The sequence below is a fragment of the Lagopus leucura genome, unplaced genomic scaffold, assembly GCF_019238085.1.
Source record: "Lagopus leucura isolate 7727_CA_CO unplaced genomic scaffold, USGS_WTPT01 Super-Scaffold_1, whole genome shotgun sequence".
Taxonomy (NCBI): Eukaryota; Metazoa; Chordata; class Aves; order Galliformes; family Phasianidae; genus Lagopus; species Lagopus leucura.
Genome location: NW_024962250.1, coordinates 37,413,910 through 37,431,888, shown reverse-complemented (window position 1 = coordinate 37,431,888; position 17,979 = coordinate 37,413,910). Strand labels below are relative to the sequence as shown.

Below are 17,979 nucleotides of genomic sequence, written 5' to 3'. Positions count from 1 at the left end.
GGGCGGGAGGGCCGCGCTCCGCCGCCACTCGGGCCTCGGTGCTTCGCCCCGTTGAAACCCGAGCGGGGGCCGCTCCCGAATCAGGTTTCAAAACAAGAGTGAGCGGCGGGACCCCGCGCGTCAATGATTAACTCTGTCAGGAGGGATGGTTAAGTTTAAAAGAAAAAACAGAAACACAACAAAAAAAAAAACAACCAACAAAACAGAGAAGAAACAAACAAACATCGCTGCCCCCCCCGCCCCGCACGCACCATACACACACACACACACACACGCACATCCCCCGCCTCACGCACGCACAGAGACGGCCGGAAAAGTTGCGCCCGGGGGGGTGCGCTGGGAGCGAGGGAGTGGGGAGGGGGAAGGAGGGAGGCCGAAGGTAAGCGCCATGTTTGCAAGGGAAGAAAGGGCCGGGAGAGGGAGAGACGGCGGCGGGAGAGGGGGCGGGGAGCGGAGCGAGCGCTCACCTTTTGGACTGCGTCTCGGACGGGTTGCGGTCCCGCTGGCGGCGGTTCTTGAACCAGTTGCTGACCTGCGTGAGGGACAGCCCGGTGATCTTGGCCAAGTTGCGCTTCTCGGCCGGCGAGGGGTAGCGGTTCTGCTTGTAGAGCTCCTTGAGGGCGTTGCGGGACTTCTCCTTGAAGCAGTACACCGTCTCCTCGCCGTCCCAGATGGTGCGGGGCAGGGGGTATTTCCTCCGCAGCCGGTACTTGTCCACCGCCCCCAGGGGTTTGCCCCGGGCTCGCTCCGCCTCGGTGTAGCGAGCTTTGTACCACAGCTCCTGCAGCAGCGGGTGGTTGGATGAGTCGAAGTTGTGGCTCTCCAGGATGCTGTAGAGCTCGGCGTAGATGCCCTGGTGGAAAGCCACTAGCGCCCGGGCTTTCATCAGGCTCTCGTTGCCACGTAGCAGATCGCTCGGGGGCAAAGACCACAGGAATCGGGCCAGGCGGTCCAGGTTGCCCCCCTGCTGCAGCGCCTCGCACACACACGCGACGTGATCCGGGGAGAAAGCCAGGGGGGGCTGCGAGGAGGACGACGAAGAGGACGAGGAGGAGGAGGAGGAGGGAGAGGCGGCGGCGGCGTGGTGGTTCCGGGCCAAAAGTTCCGTGTGGAGCAGGACGGGCTCGGCGCTGCCCTCCTCCCCGGCGGCGGCTCCGTGCTCCATGGGGAACGGGGCGGCGGCGGGGGGGGGCGGCGGCGCGGGGCTCAGCGCGGCCGCTCCGTCCGGGGGCACCTTGCCGGCGTCGGAGAGGATTTCCATCACATTTTCCTGCTTGATCGTGATCTCGTCCGCGGGGGAGGCAGAAGACATGACTTGGTTTGTTTTCTTTTTTTTTTTTTTTTTTTTTTTTTCTCTCCCCTCTCTCGGTGTCCCCTTCTCCTCTCCCCCCTCTTCTATCTCTCCGGAAAGTCCACTCCTCCTCCTCCTGCTCTCGGCCGGCTCTAGCCGATCAGGTTTCCTCCCGGCCACGCAATAACCATTAACGAGAGCTGCTATAGCAAAGTAGTGTAAACGGGCTCCTCTCCGCGGCTCCCCCCAACGTGACTCCCGGCCCCGCCGCAATACTATATGGCACCGCAGCCTGCTGGCCCGGCCGCGCCCTCCCATTGGCTGCACCGCCAGGAGAGGGCGGGGACTCGCGCGTCGCCATGGCAACTGTCAATCAAACGGCCCCGCTCTCCTCAGCCCCCCCCACTCCCTCCTCCCTTCACCTGGAGCCGCGCGGCCCCCTCAGCCCGTTCTCCTCAGTTTGCCGTCCCGCGGGGCCGGAGGTGGAAAAAATAAAGCTTTTCTCCCCGTGCTGGGACTCCCTTGAGGCTGGCTGTGAGGCGCGGTGCCGCTCGGAGCGGTTCGTACCGGCCCGGCCCGGCCGTGCGCTGTGCTGAGAGCCGCGGTGCGGAACGCGCGGGGCGGCGGGCGGTGCCGGGGGGCCGCTTTGGAGGCGCACCGGGCGGCGGAAGGCGGAAGGGAGCGGCGAGCAGCCAGGGGAGGAGGAGGAGGAGGAGGCGGAGGCGGCGGCAGCAGCAGCCATGGACGAGCAGGGCTGCCCGCGCTGTAAGACCACTAAGTACCGCAACCCCTCCTTGAAGCTGATGGTCAATGTCTGCGGGCACACGCTGTGAGTGAGCCCGAGGGGTTACGTGGGGGCTGCCGGGGTGCGCTGGGAGCGCTGGGGCCCGGGGAGCGACCTGGTGTTGTGCTGGGCTGTCGGGCTGCGGCCAGGCGAGGATTCTAGGTATGGAGAGGAGGGAGGAGCGAGAAACGCGTTTCTGGTCGATTTAAAGGCTTCTCGTTTTTGTTTAATGCTCTGCTTGGGTGGCTGAGGGAAAAAAACACCTTTATGTATATATTACCCTGTGTGTTCTGAATGAGTAATGCTTTATCTGAAGGTTCGGTGCTGCTTTTAATGTTGGGCTATCCTCTGCTGAGCGTGTGCTGGCGGTGCTTCTCCAAGTACATCCCTTTTGCAGCAGGGAGGTCCTTACCGATGTTGTTCCTGTCTCCCAAAGCTGAACACGTGGGTAATTCCCGCTGCTGGCAGTACTGATGTAAGCACTGTGTGGTCTGAACACGTGCACTTATGCAACTGGAGGTCTTCCTTAGGTTCTGGGCAAGTTGTAAAGGTGCTGCTCTAAATTCTTTCTAGATGTTCATGATAGAAACCCCCATACTGCAGTAGCAATCCGTTCTGTTTTTTTTTTGTTGTTTTTTTTGTTTTTTTTTTTAAACCTTTTAAATGTATCTCTCCATTTGTCCCATTACGTAAATGTTAGGATAATGTGTATGTTTCAGACTGCCTAAAAAATCCTGCGTGCTCATGTAGTAAGTTATCAGGATGAAGAAACTGGATTGCAGCAAGGGGTTTATGTTATATTACTTAAGGGTGAAAAGAAAAAAGGGGGGTTGTTTTAATCCCTTTCCCTGATCACGTCTTCTACGTCCATGCACACACTTTTACTGCCACCAGGGAAGCATGTGGGAGGGCAGCAGATGCTCTCCTAGTGGTGCTACTGTAGGAGGAAGAGGTAGCAGGAGTGTCCCTTTGGTAACAGCAACGCTGGCTGTGTGGAACTGCAGCATCAGCACAAAATTAGTTCAAAAGGTAGCAGCTGGTTTAGGCGTGGCTGTGCAGCTTGAAAATGATGATTCTATCTATCTTCTTTTCCAGTGGAGATCAAAGCACTTCTTGACCTTCTGCTTTCAAGCTCCTCTAGAGCCACTTCCAGCAGAGGACAGCGTATTTCAGTTTGCTCTCCTTTGATTCTCAATGTTTTCTTTTATAGCTGAGTTTTTCTTGAGAATATCAGTTGTATTTTGTGCTATCCTGGGTACAACTTGTTTGAGGCTAATATTCCTGCCTGGCTTTCCTTGTTTCTTCCTAGCTGCTCAGAGACTGCCTCTGCTTTCCTCAGCTCTTGTTCTTTGCACTTCTGCATTTGGAATTGTTTTCTCCATGGCCAAATTGGTGATCTGAGCTCTTGCAGCTTTGGGCTCGGGCAGCCCAGGTATCTGCAGGTAGAAAGAACTGTGCAGTGCCACCCAGCCTGACGCTGCGTGGATCCAGAGAGATTGGTCCTTCCTTTGCCTTCCCAGTACAGAGGTACTGCAATGGGGATCCACTGCCTTAAAGCATATGAGCATGAGGGTGAAGTTGAAGTTGCTGCGTAGGTAGGATTTCTGTATTTCTTTACCTCTGTTGTAAGAACTTTTCATCTTGATGTGATTCAATTGGGTCGCTTTTCTTCTGTAGTGTCCTTCTAGTAACACCTTTAAAGTGGTGTTTTTAGTATTACAAGTGCTTATTTCTGTATGCTATTACAAAAACCCCCGTGCTTGAAGCTGTTTCTTGGTAATGGCTCACTATGTGTGTTTTCTCTCTAAAATAAAGGTACTGGCTTCTTCCTGTAGGGTTCTAGGAATCTCTCAGTACTTCATTATGTACTTTTTTTTAGTTTGTGTGAATGTTAATTGATGTGTCAGAAGTCTCACAAAATCAAAATTATATTGCCTCAAGTTGACGTTTCCCTGTCTGCTCTGCTCCTCTGTCACTGAAGGAAATTCTGTTTCCTTGTTATGGTTTGTTCTTACACCGGCTTTAACTGTGTTATCTGAAATATGCAGCAGATAGATTGCTTGGCAGCTCACGTATTCCAGCATCATCCCAGGACTGATGGCAACCTGTGCTACCATGTGTATTTGGTTTCCTGCTTTGTGGGAGTCAGTGTTTGTCTCCTTCTTCAGGCTGCTGGAACCTGATGTGTGGAGCAGAAATGGTCTTTGATAACTGCCTGTGTTGCTTTTTGTAGAGTACACGTTGTTATGTTGACCAGATTTGGAAACCCTGAAGTACTCTTTGAATGCAGTGATGCCTGAATACTATTCATAGGTGAAGATTAGTAAGTTCCCTGCAGAGTTGTATTGCCTTAATTGTCTTTGTTTGATGTTTGCTCAGGAGTTCTGAGGCAATTGCTCTGATGTGTTTCCCAGTTTTGGCTTGTGTTCTTGTCGTTCTGTGCTGACAGGGGTTTCATTAGCCAGCTCCTCTGACCTCGTGAAGGCTGATGCAGCAAACCCTCTGAATGCTTTAGCATTACCTGTTAGAGATGGTGTTAACACACTCCTACTTAACTGCTCTTTCCTTCACTGTGTGTGTTCTGAAGGGATATTTTGTTACCTACAGGTTGTTTCTTTCCCAATGCTTTTACTTTTCCTGGTTTAATAATTGTACTGTTCACCTTCAGTCACCTTCAGTTATTTGAAGCTTTACAAAAGGGAATACATGCAAAATCTGTTGAATTTCAAATCATTAAACAGCTTTTGCCTGCTGTAGGGGCTTGCTTTGCAGGGGAGCTGGACTTGGTGGTCTCTGGAGGTCCCTTCCAGCTCCTACAATTCTGTGATTATACTTGGCTGAGATGGTTCGTCAGATCTTCAGATCTTCTGGCTTTCAGATAGCTTGTTCCTTTTTTGTTAGTTCACTTTCTTTATTTTGTGGCTGTTCTGTCCTCCTGAAGAGTAGCAAGTGGTGCTTTTTCCTGCTTTCTGTTGTCTCAGGAGTTGGAAGTTTCTGCTTTCACTTTCCTAGCTAGTTCCTCCCCTTTGCTTAGAATGAAACTAGAAGAGACTTCCTTCCATAGCTTTTTTTTCCCCCTATTTCTTGTGTAAACAAGGTTAATCTCAAAGTATTTGAGAGCTTGTCGGGCAATGTGTGTCCTATTTACTCCTCTTTTTTTTTTTTTTTCTTTTTTCTTGGCAGATGCCTGCAGTGAAGGTCCTCATTGCTATGAAGTTTGTGCTTCGGCTGTTCTGTTGTTCATCTTTTTCCCCTTCCTGATTTTGCTAATATAAATCTCTGGAGTAGATTGTATGTGGTCTAGTACCTATTTAGCCTCCCATCTCTCTTTTACTGTGACCTAGGCCCTGAGACATAGCACCTATGTATGCAGGTAGCATCGAGCACAGCAACACAGGCAGATAGGCAGAGGAGGGAGGAGCAGCTTTCTCGTAGCACCATATGTTTGCCATGCTGAGTTCTTCTGTGGCCAGGGAGCTTTGGAATGTGCTTGCATCCACTGGTGGCAGGGGTCAGAGCACTGATAAGCACCTTGGTGCTGCAGTGGAGATAAGGGGTAGCCAGATGAGTGCAAGAGGATAAGATTGGACATTCAGTCTCTGCTGTAAACATCCTTCAGGTTGAGTTGCCGCTGTAGTTCACTCTGATGGAACCATGCCAAACCCTACAACTATGGGAATATATGGGGGGGTATTTTTTTAGTATTTTCCTTAGTTATTGTTGCTTGACCAAAATAACAAGAAGTGTAACACCATATGTTTTTGGCATTACTGTAATCTTAAATAAGCCTTTTCCACTATAAATCTTCCCTGTCACAGGGAGGGCAGATGATAAATTAGCAGTTAAAAGTTGTTCTAAGGTGGGACTTAGTATGGAAATACTCGGTTCAAGAATAATGAATGTCTTTTTAAGTTTATTTTCTTAAGTATCACAGAGGTTCAAGGCATCACATGCTTGGCTTTAAAGATGCTTTTGCTCAGGGGAAAGCGTGTCTAATTACGGGGCAGTGCTTGATTAAAGTTCTGCCATGCATTATTTTCTAAGGTGAAGTGGTAGCTTTGCCTTCTTTTTAAAAGCTCACTCTGAAGAATTGTCATGCATGCACAAAGGCTTTTGAATGCAGTTTTTGATTTTTCAGATTCCTAATGTCTTCTCTGAATACACGGATGCAGGGTGTGTGTGTGCCAGTGCAGTTGCAATCCACCTGGCTTCGAGACTCTGAATTATCTTTTATTCGATCTTCTTGAATTTCATGGCCTATGCTGAGTTTTAGAGGGCAGGTTAAGCACATCCCGGTGATTTACTTACATAAAGAGGAAAGGAAATGTGTCCACCAAAAACTACATTAAAAGAATGTTGAGGTTGTTACCGCAAACAGGGCAGGGTAAAGACATTTACTGTTGGCTGTAAACTTGGACCATATGGCCTCCGACAATCAGACAAAAGTCTTATGTAAAAAAGCAATTAATGGGGGCTGCTGGTTCTGCTTTGTTGTCCTGCTGCCTGCTACAGGGAGGGGGGAAACTGGTGTGTAAAGCTCCTTTGGAGTCAGCGGGGCTGCTCCAGCTACCTGTGACCTATCCTAACTGGAGGAAGCGTGGATGTCTGCAGACTAACAAAAGCACAGAAACTCCCTTTCCCCCCCGGCGTTGTGCTGTCTCTGCAAAGTGTCCTTCCCGTGCTTGACAGCTCTGGGAGATGGGTGTGGGCACTGGAGCAGCCTCTGCAGAAAGCTGATATGTTGCTTTCCGCTCCTGCTTTCATCCCTGTCCTGTGCTTGCCTTTGTTCGTACACGGCTGCAATGTTAGATGGTCGTTAATGATTTTGCTTGATAATAAACTTTTCTGCTGTCTTCCTGTCCACAGAGCCTTGTGGAAAGGTGTCTAGTCTCTTTATTAAAATTGATTTTTTTTCCCTCCTTTTCCCAGAGGGAGGCGTGTTTATTTCTCAATTAATTTGTTAATAAGGCTCCAAAATGAAGATGGTGTAACAACGCTTAGGATCTCTGGGCCCAGCTTTGTATCGCTCAGGGGAGACATCAATTCAGTGGGTTGTGTTGTGGGGATTCTAATCTGCCCTGCACCCTGTTATGGCTGTTCCAGGGATTCATTAGGGGGTAAGTGCATCCTCTGAGAACTCTAATTGCAGCTCTAACGGCTGCTAAAATGAAGAAACAGAGGTTTCATTATTTGCTTGTTTATTTTAATGCTAGGAGCACTTGGAGTTTTGCGGCTGTCAGATTCACCAGGAGTTGAAAGTATGAGCATCCCCAGTGAATTCAGCAGAGTGGGATCTCATGGCAGCACGTGGGGCTGGAGTCATTGGAAAAAAGTTTGGAATCTCTGTGTTTAATCTCCTTCCAAGTGAAAGGATCGCTTGGCCTCCTGCTGCATTCTTCTCTGCAGTGTGGTTCAAGAAAATCACTGTCTTCTAGGGTGGAGGGGGAAGCTCCAGAGATTGTGGAAAATAACATAAAACTGTGCTTAAGCCAAGTTAAGTCTGAAGAAGCCTAATTAGGGGTAGGTGGTGAGGATCTGTCAGACCTGTAATTTTAACCTAAGCATGTGGGAATTAAGTGCTTAAATCCATATTTGAGTTTTATTCAGCAAGCTTTTTCTTCCTAAACGAAGCATCTTAAATACAAGGTGCACAAGCTGTTGTATTCAGGGCTGTCACTTGTTCCCTAGAAGTTTGCTGTGTGGTATATTTGTTTTTTTAAGGCCTCTGGGTTTTTCTACTGAAAAACTAGATAAGATGCTTCATTTTAACTACTTCTTATGGATGAACTGGGGAAAACATAATGTAACTTTTCACCTGGATGTGCCACAGGAAGTTAGGTTGGCTGACATTCGTTTGAAATGGCAGCACAATCAAAGCCTATCTGCGTCCTCAAAGGAAGAAGCAAAAAAGGTGATTTATTTTTTAGCTGAATATATTCCCGCAGAAAGAGTTTTTTTTCTCCTGAATTATTATTATTATTATTATTATTTTCCTAAGGCCTGGGTTGAAAAGGAGCGCAACGCTCTTCCAGTTCCAACCCCCTGCTATATGCAGGGTCACCAACCAGCAGCCCAGGCTGCCCAGAGCCACATCCAGCCTGGCCTTGAATGCCTGCAGGGATGGGGCATCCACAGCCTCCTTGGGCAACCTGTTCCAGTGCCTCGCCACCCTCTGGGGGAAAAACTTTCTCCTAATATCCAACCTAAACCTCCCCTGTCTCAGTTTAAAACCATTCCCCCTTGTCCTATCACCATCCACCCTCACAAACAGCCGTTCCCCCTCCTGTTTGTACGCTCCCTGCAAGTACTGGAAGGCCACAGTGAGGTCTCCCTGGAGCCTTCTCTTCTCCAAGCTAAATAATCCCAGTTCCCTCAACTTTTCTCAAGGTATAAAGATCTGAGTTGCCTTTCTTTGTCTTTTTGGAGTTATTCCTGTTTTTATTAATTGAGATTAGAACTGATCCATCCCATGACTCTTCTAAAGCCTCTCCAACTTAGTCATGGGTGGTGGTTAAATCATTGCTGAAATACCCAAGAGGTTACTTCCTTCTGCCATCCAGTTTTGACAGTGAATATCTGCTTTTAAATTTGGCTCTGGATCACAGTCTAAATACTTCTGTTGAAATGATGTTAAAAATACATCTATTACTTTATAATTCAAGCTAATAATTCTGTGGGTTTGTGAGGAAAAAGGATGTTTGAGTTCTCTATTATTGCCTGAGCTCGAAAATGCTGGTAAGTGATATGCGTAGATTGAACAGTTAGGAAATTGAGCAAATATCTTCCTGAGTTAGGAAAGTTATGTGCCTCAGATAATACTAAATTGTTAGGAGAACAGAATTGAAAAGGCCATCTTAGAACACTGAGAAGTTCCATTCCCGTGTTCTTTGTCCGAGGCATTGGTTTCTTGTTATTTTTTTGTTCCAAGGACAAGTGAAGGTGAAGTCTGAAGTAAGGCTGGGTCAGCATGTTAGAAATTGAATTGAGTATTCCAGTGTTCAGATCTGCTTAGGAAATTAAAATAAAAAAAGAAAAAAAAGAACCTTCCCTGATGGTAGCAGAATGTGGGACAAGCTGCTGAGCTGGTGTTGTGGGCAGTTAGGATTCACATCTCCAGTTCCTTTTTTGATTTAATGCCTTGCAGGAAATGGTGGGTATTTCTTCACAGAAGAGCTGCTCTGGTAGTTATTACAGTCATAAGAATTGATGCTAAGGGGGCACTGAGTTTTGTAGTGAGATCTGCTTTTTTTTTTTTTTAATGTTTTGCAATAATTATTTGTGACAAGATCTGATCTAAGAGCTTCACAAGTTCCTGCTGTACCTGACAAAATCGGACTTTTTTAGCTAAGATCAACTTTGAGGCTCTGAATATAATGTTCTAAGTTGTGCTTCCTTTGTAGTTGTATACAGCATACATGGGAGGGAGAGTGTTCATGTTCAGGAAAGAAAACAGGATGCCTCTGCCACAAATGAATGATCAGCAAATAATCTGGTTTGATGGCAGTTATGCTTCAAACTGAGAAACACGTAGGTAATTATTTTTACTGTTTTACTGCAGTCCTGCTCCAATGAATAGCACAAAGGTTAAATATATGTCTGAGCATTTGCAGAATCCTAGGCTTCATCTGAGCATGTTGATTCCTTAAAGTTACAAAGATAAGTGGATGTACAGAGAGCTGGAAAACAGTGGGTTGGTGCAGAGTGAGGAGCAGGTGCTTTTTAAGAAGCAGCGTTCAGGTCAGAGTTCTCAAGTCCTAAGAACGTTCCGCTCCCTAATTTTAGTAATGCCAAGCAGTGTCAGCAGGCTGTCCGTTTGTACCCAGGTTACAGAGAATTTCTCATTTTCCTAGACAGCAAAACTGAAGGGAGCGCTTCAGCTGATTCTGACACCTTCAAACCTGGGAGTCAGCATGGGAAGCGTTGGGTCTGATTGGGCTGCAGGTTTGGCACCAAGATTTGTTGCATCACAAGAATTGCTGACAGTGCCAGGTTGAAGGAGGAAGACCTCGCTTGTTCCAGGCAAGTACGGGCAGACACACGTGCCTTTGTACTCCTTGCTGGCAGTGTGTCGTGTGCGCGTCCTATAAAAACTGGTAACTTCATGGAGATTAGGAGCTGAAAAGTCTATATGTGTAACTAATGACTGGATAATCTTTAACATGAGTATATGAATAGCCTTGTGTAAAGAGAAGGGTTCGTGGTGTTCTCGGAGTAGCTGTCTGCAAGCTTAAGAAGATCGCAAACTCTCAGTCCTTACGCACCCTGGATGGCGTTGGGAAGGGCTGTCAGTGGTGGTGGTGTAGTCTGATAACTCTGTGACTGATTTGCTGTGGCCTGGAGATGAGAAGCTGCCTTTAAATCCTCCAAATCCCCTTGTTCCAGAGAAAGCAAACAAAATCTGTGTCCTGAGAAAGGGGACGTTTAAGACTGAGGGCAACACCAGGATGATGTGGTGCTGCTGTGAATGTTGTGAGCCAGGCAGCATTGGGGCAATTTGGGAGCTGGAGAGGCCCATGTCAGTTGAGCTTAGTCTAGAATTACTGTATTTGAACCGTCTTGTTTCTAGTCTTCCAATAAAACCTGGCCTAAAGTCTCATTAAACAAATCCTTGTTTCTATTCTGTCTGTTTGGTTTTGTGGAAAGGTGGCACAGGATGGAAATGCAGATGTGTCCAGAGCGAGCTGTCTCCGTGTGGGCAGTATGTCAGCAGTGCATGAGTCCAGCAGCCCCCTGCAGACCTGTTCCTTAGGATGAAATTGGGGCATGCACATGGGAAGCTTTGCTGCTAAGTAAGAAATTCTGGAAAGATCCCTCTCTTTAGTAGAGAATGTGTCTGGGAAACATCTCATGGCTCTGGGGAAACCGCAGTGTTTGGAGAGGACCTGGAAGGGGAGGGTGACTCCCAGCCCTAGCTTGTGACAGTGAACAAAACACAAATGCAGGAATGGATCTTGGTTGGGAAAGGAGAACAACTGCATGAGGACCTTAGGGGAGTGACCTGGAGCGTGTGACCCCAATACATTGCTTTTCCCTTGTGGGGTTGCAGCAGCACCCAGCATTTGAGGAATGCTTTGCAAAGTCCTGGAGCGGCCAAGTTCCCGAAGCCCCACATTTTCCAGGGGCTCACCTGTTGCTCAGGCTGCCCTGCAGAAGTACAGCCTGCGGAAATGCTCCTCCACTCCCTGGGAGCTGTGCTTTGAGCAGAGGAAATCCTACAGAGCGCTAATGCTAATCGCTCTCAAATCAGAAATGTGAAATTTGGGCATGCTTCAGGCGTTATATCGGCTTAATTTCCTTAACTGGTGATGTGAGGATAATAGTGCCTCATGGTGATTTTTGAGGAGGTCGGTTGCTAAATGCTCACTGTGCATGCCAAGGAAAACTGGAGAGGAAGGAAAAAAAAGTAAACTTGTTGAAACAGGGTTTGAATGGGGAGAATAAACAAGGATAAAATGACATTGTCTGCATGCACATTGGTTGAATGTTGTCTCTCTGGAGGGCTGAAAGAGGTGGCAGTCCTGGCAAGCTGAAAAGAGCAGCCCTACAGCTCAGCTTCTGGCAGGCAAGCACATAGCTTGAAGGGGAAAAAGGCAGCGCTCAGCCATACGCTGTGCAGGAGTGACGTGGCACGAGGCCTCCAGCCACTGCCTGGCTGGGCTGAAGCAGGCTGATGGATGCAGAGGGGAGCAGCCTGACTGCCTCAGCCTGCCTTCTGAGGGAAGGGGTAACTGTGCAGAGATGGAGTGCGTTTCTATCAGTGCGTGTGACCACCAGAGGGATCAGACCACTGGGATTTTCTCTTCTGCAGTTTCATTCTGCATTCTTCCATGCAGATTGGTTATGGGTGGTTTACATACACAGATTTTAATTGTCTGACGTGAGAGAATTATAAATTAGACATGGTCTGACCTATTTATGCTCTGTTGCAGGTTGACTTTTTTTTTTTTTTTTTGCTTCAGTCTGGCAAAAAAAAATAATAAGGCTGTATTTATGACTGCGATGCAGCTTTATATTTCTACTTGCACAAGTGAGACTTGATTTCCAAAACTCATGGGATTTCTCTATGTGGGTAGTTCAGAGGTAACTGCATCATTAAGCAAGAACCTGCACAGCCTGTGTTTTCTGTGAGCTGGATCAGTTGGATCCCATTTCCAGAGTTCTAGTGGTTCCCTCCTTCTAGAGCTTCAATTGGTAAATGCATCTGAAAGTAACCATTCATTGAATGTAATGGACCTCCACCTCTTTCTCTTACCCCTAATTAGTTCAGTGTTTTATTCTGAAATGGGTTTTAGTGATGGTGGAAAGATGCAAAGTTGCCTGTAGGAGAGTTGCCCCAACCAATGTCTTTCTACCACACGTCCTTCCTTCACAAATATAGAAGCAGCTTTATCATTGAAAATTTAATGAAGCTTTCATCAATACAATGCAGTGCCTCTACTTTCTCTGAAACGTATTCATTTTTAATGAGCTTCAAATTCTAATTTCAGATAACAGGAACAACTGAATATAACCATAAATCTGGTTTGTTTGTGAACAACGTGTCCCATGTCACTTGCAGTTTGTGAAGCAGCCATTGACTGGCGTGGTGAAGCGTGGGAGGGGCCGTGCATCTCAGCATCAAGCAGCTGCTATTTAAATCAGCATTGGACTGCATTTAGAAGCTGGTTTAAATGGTTTGTTTCAGACCTCTATTTTTTTCATAAAAATCAGCCCTGGGAAACAGAAGCAGTGACCTTAAAGCAATGAGGCTGTTGCCTGAGTGATATTTCAAAGTATTTCTGCGTTGTGACTTTCTTCCTCCCCCCTCCGTTAGCAAGCCTAAGGTTAAAAAGTACAATAGTGGGAAAATTCTTCATATATGTGGCAGAGCTGGTACTACTGAGCGAAATATAGAACTGTGTGTAATGAATTGCAGAAGATGGAAACAGTCTAGGAATAGCTGTGAAAGCATCGTGCAGCACTGCGCAGCATCAAACGAGGGATTGCTGTGAAACATCAGATCTTGTTGTGCTGCTTGGCTCGGCTGGAGGAGCAGCACAGCTCCTTGTGCTCGCACTTAGCAGGAGCGGAGCTGCAGAAAAGGTGGCATTGCTCTGCATTATATGCAGTGACCACAGCTATGAGAGCAGGGTTACATTTTCCATTAGAATGGGAAAACGTTAACGCTAAAACACTGTTTTGATCATGTGAAAATGCTTTACTGTTCTATCTGCATTATTTAATTTATGGTCCTTTTATTGTTTCTCAAAATCATAATTGGTGTTTACCCATTAATATTTAATTTGTTTTGGAGGTTAATTGCAGAAAAAGGCCATATATAATACAATGCTCTCGAGTACAGAATCATAAAATATAATAACCAGAAATATTTGCTGCTACACATTAAAAAAAAAAAAAAAAAAAGCCTTTGTAATAATACAAAAGGAGGTGCAGAGAGTAGCTTCTGCTTTACTTTCTTTCTCAGCAGTATGCAATTTTGTATTTAATATATATATATTAAAGAAATCAGAGTTGTTTTAGTGCCACAACAGATTTATGCACGCATTGCATGCTTGTATCCTGATTGCTCTTGGTGTTCTAAATTTCTTGCCTTAGTTCATTTGATACATTACATGATCAGGGTTAGTTTGGGTGGTCTCCTGTGTTTTTTTTTTTTTTTTTAAATCTAACATTTTATGCATGTTTTGACAGCATCTCAAATGAAACACACTGATGTCTGCCAAACGTATTATATGGATGTTCTCCCAGGTGGGATAGCAGCCCCAGAATTTTCTTCTATCTCTAGGCCTGAGAAGCTGTGGCATCATCCCTGTCTTGTGCTGCTCACTGTCTGCCACCAGCAGTGTCAGGGAGCCTTGTGGCTGTCGTCCCCAGGCAGTGGGGACAGGCAGGGCAGGAGTGGCCTGGCTTCTGACTTCTGCCTCCCCAGCCAGCCCTGTCCTGCTGGGATGCAAGCCTTTGCCAGGGGAAGTTAAGCAATGCAGCACAGCCTGCGGTCTCTGCAAGACCTGGCTCTGATTGTTTCCTGGTCCCTAGAGTGTATCCCAGCAAGAGTATGGCTTTTTTTACCTTCTGAATCCTGCCCTACCCAATTTGTAAGGCTTTCAGAGACTCTTGCCTTAATAGAAGAGATCTGGTTTGCGTGATCTGATGTATCCTGAACAGGGAAGTAAACTTGCTGTTCCAGTCTGCTCCAGGCATTTTATGGAGCTGCTGGGCAGCATCAGACATTTCCATTAGGTACTGATTGGTGTATTTACTGAATTTCTGATGGCTAATTAAAAAGTTCAGATTCCTAATGAAAGTTCTTGTTTCCTAGCCATGCAGAGGAGAGCACTGGGGAAGAGGAGAGCTGTGTGGCAAGGCTGGTGTTCCCGAAGATGAGCTCAGTTCATCAGATGTTTGAGCACCCATGTAGTCCATAGGAGCAGTGAGATTCCTTATGTAGCAATTACTTTCCTGATCACTATTTATTTTCACTCCTGAAATGCGTGCATCTTTTCTGATGGTTGCTTCTCTATGAAGTCATTTACTTGACACAGTTTATTTAAGGTAAATTGGTAGCAGTAAGTTAGGAGTTTGTCTTAAGAGTCACTTTTCATATTTGGCTGGGACTGTTCGCAGTAGAGACTGAAGGTATTTGAGAAAGAACAGTGTGTGTTTGTTCTGTTTTTAAACTTTACTAGTTCAACAGTCTTAAATGACTCTCTATCATCTTGTCCTGAGTGACACCAGCTATTTTACTTGTCAGTCTCAAGTGTGACCTGCTGTCTGGGGCAGCTTTTTACTGTGATTTTGTAATAAATGCAACCTTATTATGATGAGAAAAGTTTTTTGCAAGCTTGGAGGAACTTCAGCACAAACTTATTTTTTACTTTCCTAATTTCTGCAGTTTTTTTTCCAGATGCTTTAAGGAAAATTTGTTTTTATGTGGGGGCTCTTATGGTATATACTAATTGCACATACAAACTATGCTCCAACCTTTCTTTTGGATTCCAGAGCTCAGAAGTTAGGAAATACTAGAAAAAGGTTTTCTCATTCAGATTGAGCTTGATTTCTCTGTATATATGATAACATGATTATTGGCATGGAATGCTGTTTTTTAAAAATCTTTTAGGAGTTTATTTTGTACCATATTCAGAGAACATTTTCATCTTTATTTGATAGCCAAGTATCTACTGGACATTATCAAGCATCTGTAATGAATAATAAGCTTGTTCATTTCTTCCCTTTCTCATGGTACACAGTGACTCTGTGTACAAAACCTTTGATGCTTATGTTTCTCATGTGACACAAAAGTACTGATGAGAAGAATCGAGACTTTACAGGGTTCTCAGAAGTGTTCTCTGGGGGAATGTTAGAACTTTGCCACTTACCCTTTTATTTTCCAACAACTTCCTTCTACAGCAAACAAAGATGAGCATTTGAGAGCCTCATCATGGTGAAGAGTGTTAAAGCTGGACTGTGTTGATTCTATGAATAGCTACTGGGCATTCCAGAAAAGGTATTTGTGTTCATTAAGGTAATTATATCTCAACCTTGCAGTACAGTTCTTAAGGTTTTAAAAGGTTTTATTTAGTGTTATGACATGGAGCACATAGGTGACAGGTTAACTTGTGTAAAACAGTGTTCTGGGCAGCTAATGCACTGGGTCATCTCAATGCTGCTGTGCAGTATTAAAGCTGAACATTTGATCCTGGAGGAAGGGAAACTAAGATTAAAAAGAAGCAGTAGAGTTTGAAAAAGAGTGGGATTAAGCTGGATACGGTGTCTTTTTTTTCCTTTTTCCCCCCTTGTTTCACATTTGTTAGACCTTGTGTCCCAACCCCACAGTTACATCTGCATGTTGGAAAGGCAGCAAGCTGCAGTGCTGATGCAGGTACAGGGAGGAGGTGGGGATAAGCAGCATCTGCTTTTTAACTGCCTCTCTGCCTTTCCTGTGGGTTCTCTTGTTTTCTGAGACTCTTTGGCAGTCATGCCCCTTCCCATGCAGGTTTTGTCTGTGCATTTTTTAAGCTGAATCACGAAGAAGGCTGTGCTCTGTCAAGCATCTGTGATTGTGCCCTTTTTGGCAGTACTGTTACTGCTTGCGCTCAAAACATTGAGTCTGCTTGTGCTCTGCTTCTGGCAAATACAAGCTTTTGATTGGACACGTATTTGCTTTGTGCATGAAGACTTTGTTGACCATGCCTTTTATGTATAAGGGTGACAGGAAGGAAAAAGATGAGCAACAGTTTGGTAAAAAGTAATAAAAAGTAATAAAAGAAATTGCTGGACACATACATGGTGACTTCCAGTTGAGTCTTCATGGTAAGTCCAGCTCATTGAAATTCAGATATCCTCATTATTGCATGCTTGTCCTACCATGTGTTCCTACATTTGTTTTTTTTGGCATTGAAAGGTGAGCCAGTGCAGGGCTTGATCCATTTGATGGTTTTCAACTGGATTAGCTCCTTATGCTGCTCCCAGGAAACTGAATACAAGCTTTAGGATGTGAATGAGGGCTGGGAAGCCATATCAGCCTAGATTTGAAAGAAGGATGAGCTACTGTAGGGCTAGACTGCACCTTGCAATTGTAGCCATAGGTGATGCTGGGTAAAAATAACGGTATGCAGTGTTCACGTGCTTCCTTGATGATGGTTTCAGCCCCGCACCGGGAGGTCGGCAGTCCTGGTAGTGTTTGTTCAGCATGAATTAACCATGTAGCTATTGGCAGCCATGCCCCAAAACTTTGGATGTTGGATGATCCCACACAATTTCCCCTTTGCATTCGGTGGGGGTTGATGTGTTTGCTTTAGTTGACAGCCTGAGCATGCAGAGCATGATTTTTTTTGCTCAAACGCTGTACAGCTTGGATTTGGATTTGGCTTAAACAAATCACAAGCAACCATCTCTTTGTATTGTATAAAGCTTATGTTCCTGAGAATGAAAAGATCATTTGTGGATTACTGGAAGTGCCGCAGTTTGGAAAGAGCTGTGCTGGGGAAGATGCAACTTTTTGCTTGGAAGCACGGTCAGAGTTTTTCAGGTCTCTTCGTAGCCCTTTCAAAGCTGGAGCAAAGGGATTCATTTTACGTTGGTCTCCTGGTGTTGTCAGCAGTGTGAATGAGGTGTTTGTGTGCTGTGTTATGCAGGATGATCAATGTGTGGTACTTCGTGTGAGCGATGATTTTCATTTTGCCTGTTTTTCTTCCCTACGTAAATGGAAGGGAAGACAATGCAAAGCAGAATCTGTTTTGGTTGTGGTGGGACTGACCATGAAGCAAGTCTGATATTTGATGCGTCGTGGCTGCCATCACAACATGTTACTTCTGCGGACTTCTTTTAAGCATCTTTCACATTGGTAGCTGAAAAACCCTTGCAGTCTCAGCTCACGATGGCTTTGCACAGGGAAAAGCAACAGCCTTGAATTAGCTATAGTGTGAAAGGCAAACAAATTTGAGGGCACAGTGTGAACAAGAAAATCACAGTTTCCCCATGACTTGTTTAATGCAGCGTCTCTCGCTGGAGTGCTTGCTTTGTTACGTGTGTTCTTTTCTCAGTGGAGTGGCAAGGTGGGATGGGGAGTAACACTGAGTTTAGGTGATTGTGGTTCTTGAATCTCTGCTGTTTATTGTTCTGCTCTTAGAGTAGAGTAGGGATGGATCTTGGGAGTGTTTTGTGTGCATGCAAGTCATTGCTGCCTGTGGTTGGGAAGCAATCCCACAGCTCTTACCTGCTGTGTGCAGCTGCAGAGAAGGACAAGGAAAAGTCACGCTGCCTTTAGCTTCCTGAAAGTACTTTGTGTCCCTGGAGTGCAAAACTCGGGGTCTCTGCAAAGGATAATGGATGCCGTACAGGTGAGTCAGCCTTTTGTGCAGAGGTCCAGGTGCTTGACTTATTTTCAAGCTTGCATGCTAGGACA

The 17,979-nt window shown here is 45.9% G+C and overlaps 2 protein-coding genes and 1 long non-coding RNA gene across 11 annotated transcripts in view; 2 read left to right on the top strand and 1 right to left on the bottom strand.

The window, feature by feature from the left end:
• Positions 1–228: 228 nt before the first annotated feature.
• Positions 229–1,609, bottom strand: LOC122182925 (homeobox protein SIX4-like). Its single transcript, XM_042876643.1, has one exon. The coding sequence runs from the start codon at positions 1,607–1,609 to the stop codon at positions 464–466; it is 1,146 nt and encodes a 381-aa protein (XP_042732577.1). The 3' UTR covers positions 229–463.
• Positions 1,610–1,988: 379 nt separating this feature from the next.
• Positions 1,989–17,979, top strand: part of MNAT1 (MNAT1 component of CDK activating kinase) — a 115,545-nt gene continuing 99,554 nt past the window's right edge. For 3 of the 8 annotated variants that reach the window (XM_042877155.1, XM_042877080.1, XM_042876997.1), the window contains exon 1: positions 1,989–2,120. In XM_042877155.1, coding sequence (XP_042733089.1) covers positions 2,032–2,120 — 89 coding nt within the window. In that variant the 5' untranslated portion in view covers positions 1,989–2,031. Of the gene's footprint in view, positions 2,121–10,823; positions 10,865–17,979 lie in introns of those variants that run through there. The other 5 variants (XR_006180084.1, XM_042877219.1, XM_042876756.1 and 2 more) reach the window with 3 other exon arrangements.
• On the top strand, positions 4,043–10,089 carry LOC122183396. 2 transcript variants are annotated; one of them, XR_006180262.1, is made up of 5 exons: positions 4,043–4,398; positions 7,005–7,192; positions 7,289–7,595; positions 9,476–9,602; positions 9,926–10,089. It is a non-coding gene; the product is annotated as an uncharacterized LOC122183396 (long non-coding RNA). The 2 variants fall into 2 exon arrangements; XR_006180257.1 differs by having other exon boundaries at positions 9,476–10,089.